The 6000-nt window shown below is 33.9% G+C and overlaps 1 protein-coding gene across 1 annotated transcript; it reads right to left on the bottom strand.

Moving 5' to 3' along the window:
• Positions 1-68: 68 nt before the first annotated feature.
• LOC115998773 lies at positions 69-1076 on the bottom strand. The gene has a single exon (XM_031238428.1). The coding sequence runs from the start codon at positions 1074-1076 to the stop codon at positions 69-71; it is 1008 nt and encodes a 335-aa protein (XP_031094288.1).
• Between the last annotated feature and the right edge of the window lie 4924 nt (positions 1077-6000).

The following is a 6000-nucleotide window of genomic DNA, read 5'->3' on the forward strand; positions in this document are numbered from 1 at the left end:
CTTAAACATGCAAGCTTAGAAATATTAACAAAAAGATCTTAACGATCTTAAACAACAAGCTTGAAACATTAATTTAGATTTTCAACTGGCCCAAGATAATCTTCAACATCCAACTGTGTGTCAACAAAATCGTCTTCCATAAAAACATTGTTGGACTCTATATTTGCTTTTCCTTTCAGGGATGCCTGATAGAGGTCCACAAAGTGCTTTGATGTATGACAAACGCGCTCCCAATGGCCAGTCATGCCACAACGATAACATATGCTTTCAGTACGTTTGGAATAATTTTCACGTTTGTCCTTATCATGTTTTGCACCACTACTTTCCCCTTTTCGATGGTAATTTTTATTCTTGGAATTGTAACCACCGCGACGATTTTGTCCACTACCAGGATTATAACCACGATATCTTCCATTTCCCCGTCTACGGCTATGGCCACGGCCATGGCCCTTAGCATTATTATTATTAGACACACTATTCACCTCGGGGAATGGGATTGAGCCAGTAGGACGTGCTTCGTGGTTTTTTAACAACAGCTCATTATTTTGTTCAGCCACCAGAAGACATGAAATCAACTGGGAATATTTAGTAAAACCCTTCTCTCTATATTGCTGTTGTAGCACCATATTCGATGCATGAAAAGTAGAGAATGTTTTTTCAAGCATATCATCATCAGTGATTTTCTCCCCACATAACAACAACTGAGAGCTTATTTTAAACATAGCAGAATTATATTCGCTCACAGTTTTAAAATCTTGCAAACGCAAGTGAAGCCAATCATAACGGGCTTTTGGGAGAATTACTGTCCTTTGGTGGTCATATCTTTCTTTCAAATTTTTCCAGAGTTCAGAGGGTTCTTTCACAGTAAGATATTCATCTTTCAACCCTTGGTCAAGGTGATGGCGAATGAAAATCATTGCCTTTGCTCGATCTTGAATCGAGGCATCATTATTTTCTTTAATAGTTTCACCGAGACCCTTTGCATTTAGATGCATTTCAACATCTAATACCCATGACAGGTAATTTTTTCCAGATATATCAAGTCCCACAAATTCAAGATTTGTAAGGTTTGACATATTGGTAATATTATATAAAATATAAAATATTACGTAGTATAAAATAAAATATGTAAAGAAATATTACCTAAGTGATGGTTGAACCCGAGTCCTCGTGCTGATAACGTATTATGAAATAATAATATTAATACTAATAATATAAATATTTATAGTAATAATAATAAGAAAGCCGAGAGCAAAGAAAGAAGAAGCTAATGATATTTGATGAGTGATGATTCTAGTGTAAAAATTACAGAGTTAAGGGGGGGTATTTATAGTGTTCAGAAATGAATAAACAAATATTAAATGTACAGTAATAAACACATAATTGTGCCAGTCTAGTTGGATAAGTCTGAAGCCTAAAAGCTGAGCCTCTCCTGAATTCCCGTGTTCGAATCCTGTAGGCTCCACCTAATTTTGTTGTTTAGCTGATTGGATTGTTGCTCAAGACTTCCAGTAAGCAGTTATATACACATAGACATAACATCAATAGCAATAGTGTATGCAGTTTAATGGATGGACTCCCAACATATGAACAAGAGGTCAAGAGCTTGAATCNAGACTCCCAGTAAGCAGTTATATACACATAGACATAACATCAATAGTGATAGTGTATGCAGTTTAATGGATGGACTCCCAACATATGAACAAGAGGTCAAGAGCTTGAATCATTGCTTGGACATTCACTATTTTCGTTTTATTTCATAACAGTTCACTACATTTCAAAATTTTCAATTAATTTTTTGGTGTGGCCGGCCACTGGGGTTTTAATTATTAAAATAGAGTGTTTTGCGCATAAGTATTCAAATGAATAAGTGATTATGCGTGCACGTGTCTTCTATTTCCTTAATTACAAAGCATCACGTGAACAAGGCAAAATTATGCTAGGGACCCGATCCACCTTACAATGTGGACTCGCGTCTATGTTCACAAATTTAAAATTCGATGTTCACAATTATAGAATTCAATATATAAAATTATATTACCCAATATTCACAACTTTTGAATTTTATATTTACAATTTTGTTATATAGATTCAAAAATTATGTTATACTGTTAAACATGGAGTTTTGATACTGTTTGAACATAGAATTATGAAATTGTGAACATATAGTAATAAAATTGTAAACATAAAGCCATAAAATTGTGAACATGAAATGAAGTTATGAAATTGTGAACATGAGATTATAAAATTATAAACAGAATTATAAAATGGTGAACATAGACCCAGGTTCACCTTGCAAAGTAGACCCGGGTCCAAAGCATAACATATGAGTGAACAATGGCTGAGAATGAACCCACATCACGTGGATTTGTGACATGGTTTGATTCTTTATTATGGCTTAAGGCCCAATGCTTGTAACAAGGTCCATTTTATGCAAATTGGGCTTCTAGATGTCTTAATGGGCCATGAAATGTAATTATTAATCTTGAGCCTACGGGGTGTACGGCCAACGTTGAGCTCTGGACCTTATATTGGGCTTTTATGAATTTTATATGGGTCAAAACCTTGTTGGGCTTGGTTCTTCTTAGTTGTTGATCTACATGGAGGCCCAAATCTTAAGCTTTAGCAATTGTCCCACTACAGTAGTTATATGAGTTAATTCCATTTTTTGGTCCTAAATTTATAGGTGTCATTCCACTTTTAGTCCTTTTTCTTCAAAACATCTTATATTAGTCCTATTTTTATTATGTCATGACCATTTTTGGTCCTCCGTTAACAAAACTGTTAAACTGGCGTTAACTATGAGGAAAATTTTGTCTATTTAATATAAAGTGTATATTTTTATTTTTATTTGAATTAAAAAAATAAAAATCCCTAATTTGTAAATAGTTTGTCATCTTCAATTTCTTCTGCAGCACGCGTATCGCGCCGTAGCAGCCGTCTCCCGCAGCACCACCTCAGGCATCAACGTCGCACATTTGCTTCTAAAAAAGAACTCTAGAAAGGATCACCTAAAATGATTTTATTCAAATGGGCCGGGTGAGCAGCTATCCAAGCAAGCCACGGCGGTACTGTCTTTGATGTCATAGCAATTTCAGTTTTCAACTTTGGTGCTTTATTTTGAATATGTGGATACGAACTCCTAAGTTCATTATGCCTTCAAATGTTTAATGNGTAATATTATATAAAATATAAAATATTACGTAGTATAAAATAAAATATGTAAAGAAATATTACCTAAGTGATGGTTGAACCCGAGTCCTCGTGCTGATAACGTATTATGAAATAATAATATTAATACTAATAATATAAATATTTATAGTAATAATAATAAGAAAGCCGAGAGCAAAGAAAGAAGAAGCTAATGATATTTGATGAGTGATGATTCTAGTGTAAAAATTACAGAGTTAAGGGGGGGTATTTATAGTGTTCAGAAATGAATAAACAAATATTAAATGTACAGTAATAAACACATAATTGTGCCAGTCTAGTTGGATAAGTCTGAAGCCTAAAAGCTGAGCCTCTCCTGAATTCCCGTGTTCGAATCCTGTAGGCTCCACCTAATTTTGTTGTTTAGCTGATTGGATTGTTGCTCAAGACTCCCAGTAAGCAGTTATATACACATAGACATAACATCAATAGTGATAGTGTATGCAGTTTAATGGATGGACTCCCAACATATGAACAAGAGGTCAAGAGCTTGAATCATTGCTTGGACATTCACTATTTTCGTTTTATTTCATAACAGTTCACTACATTTCAAAATTTTCAATTAATTTTTTGGTGTGGCCGGCCACTGGGGTTTTAATTATTAAAATAGAGTGTTTTGCGCATAAGTATTCAAATGAATAAGTGATTATGCGTGCACGTGTCTTCTATTTCCTTAATTACAAAGCATCACGTGAACAAGGCAAAATTATGCTAGGGACCCGATCCACCTTACAATGTGGACTCGCGTCTATGTTCACAAATTTAAAATTCGATGTTCACAATTATAGAATTCAATATATAAAATTATATTACCCAATATTCACAACTTTTGAATTTTATATTTACAATTTTGTTATATAGATTCAAAAATTATGTTATACTGTTAAACATGGAGTTTTGATACTGTTTGAACATAGAATTATGAAATTGTGAACATATAGTAATAAAATTGTAAACATAAAGCCATAAAATTGTGAACATGAAATGAAGTTATGAAATTGTGAACATGAGATTATAAAATTATAAACAGAATTATAAAATGGTGAACATAGACCCAGGTTCACCTTGCAAAGTAGACCCGGGTCCAAAGCATAACATATGAGTGAACAATGGCTGAGAATGAACCCACATCACGTGGATTTGTGACATGGTTTGATTCTTTATTATGGCTTAAGGCCCAATGCTTGTAACAAGGTCCATTTTATGCAAATTGGGCTTCTAGATGTCTTAATGGGCCATGAAATGTAATTATTAATCTTGAGCCTACGGGGTGTACGGCCAACGTTGAGCTCTGGACCTTATATTGGGCTTTTATGAATTTTATATGGGTCAAAACCTTGTTGGGCTTGGTTCTTCTTAGTTGTTGATCTACATGGAGGCCCAAATCTTAAGCTTTAGCAATTGTCCCACTACAGTAGTTATATGAGTTAATTCCATTTTTTGGTCCTAAATTTATAGGTGTCATTCCACTTTTAGTCCTTTTTCTTCAAAACATCTTATATTAGTCCTATTTTTATTATGTCATGACCATTTTTGGTCCTCCGTTAACAAAACTGTTAAACTGGCGTTAACTATGAGGAAAATTTTGTCTATTTAATATAAAGTGTATATTTTTATTTTTATTTGAATTAAAAAAATAAAAATCCCTAATTTGTAAATAGTTTGTCATCTTCAATTTCTTCTGCAGCACGCGTATCGCGCCGTAGCAGCCGTCTCCCGCAGCACCACCTCAGGCATCAACGTCGCACATTTGCTTCTAAAAAAGAACTCTAGAAAGGATCACCTAAAATGATTTTATTCAAATGGGCCGGGTGAGCAGCTATCCAAGCAAGCCACGGCGGTACTGTCTTTGATGTCATAGCAATTTCAGTTTTCAACTTTGGTGCTTTATTTTGAATATGTGGATACGAACTCCTAAGTTCATTATGCCTTCAATGAATATGTGGATACGAACTCCTAAGTTCATTATGCCTTCAAATGTTTAATGAATGAACTGAAGAATTTAAGGATGCAATACGATTTGTTGTGCGACGTTGCTGCCTGAGGCAGGATGCAATACGATTTGTTGTGCGACGTTGCTGCCTGAGGCAGTGCTGCGGGAGACGACTGCTATGGCTCCGCGATACGTGTGCGGAAGAAATTGTAGATGACAAAGTATAAATTAGGGATTTTTTATTTGTTGTAATACGAATAAAAATAAAAATATACACTTTGTATAAAGACAAAACTATCCTCATAGTTAACACCAGTTTAACGGTTTTGTTAACGGAGGACCAAAAATGGTCGTACCACAATAAAACTAGGACCAATATAGGATGATTTGAAAAAAAATGACTAAAAGTGGAACGACACCTATAAATCTAGAACCAAAAATGGAATTAACTCGTAGTTATATCATGGACAATGGTCTACAAAGCAGAACCATTTCTTTAAGTAAATAAACGGCTGTTGAGTCTCGTAAATGAAACTATAGTTTATCTAAAATGAAACTGTCTCAGACTTATTTTTATACTAGCGGTGGCACGCGCGATGCGCGTAGTATAATGCCCAATAAAGATCGAATAAATACAATGATATTAAAAAATATGTTAAAATTTAAATTCTTTGGTATTTTTTTTGTAATTTTTTTTGTTTAAATTTGAATTTAATTAAGAGGTCAAGAGTGTTATTTCAATAGTTATGTACGATATAAATATAAAGAGCTAGTTTATTTTTGTCAAACGGAGATTCATACATACAAGTTTATTGATAATAAATAGAGTTGTAGCATTTATATATACAAGTTTATTA

The sequence above is a fragment of the Ipomoea triloba genome, chromosome 12 (assembly GCF_003576645.1).
Source record: "Ipomoea triloba cultivar NCNSP0323 chromosome 12, ASM357664v1".
Lineage (NCBI taxonomy): Eukaryota > Viridiplantae > Streptophyta > Magnoliopsida > Solanales > Convolvulaceae > Ipomoea > Ipomoea triloba.

Coding starts and splice junctions, on each gene's coding strand:
- LOC115998773 (XM_031238428.1), bottom strand. CDS start 1,076: ATGTCAAACCTTACAAATCTTGAATTTGTGGGACTTGATATATCTGGA.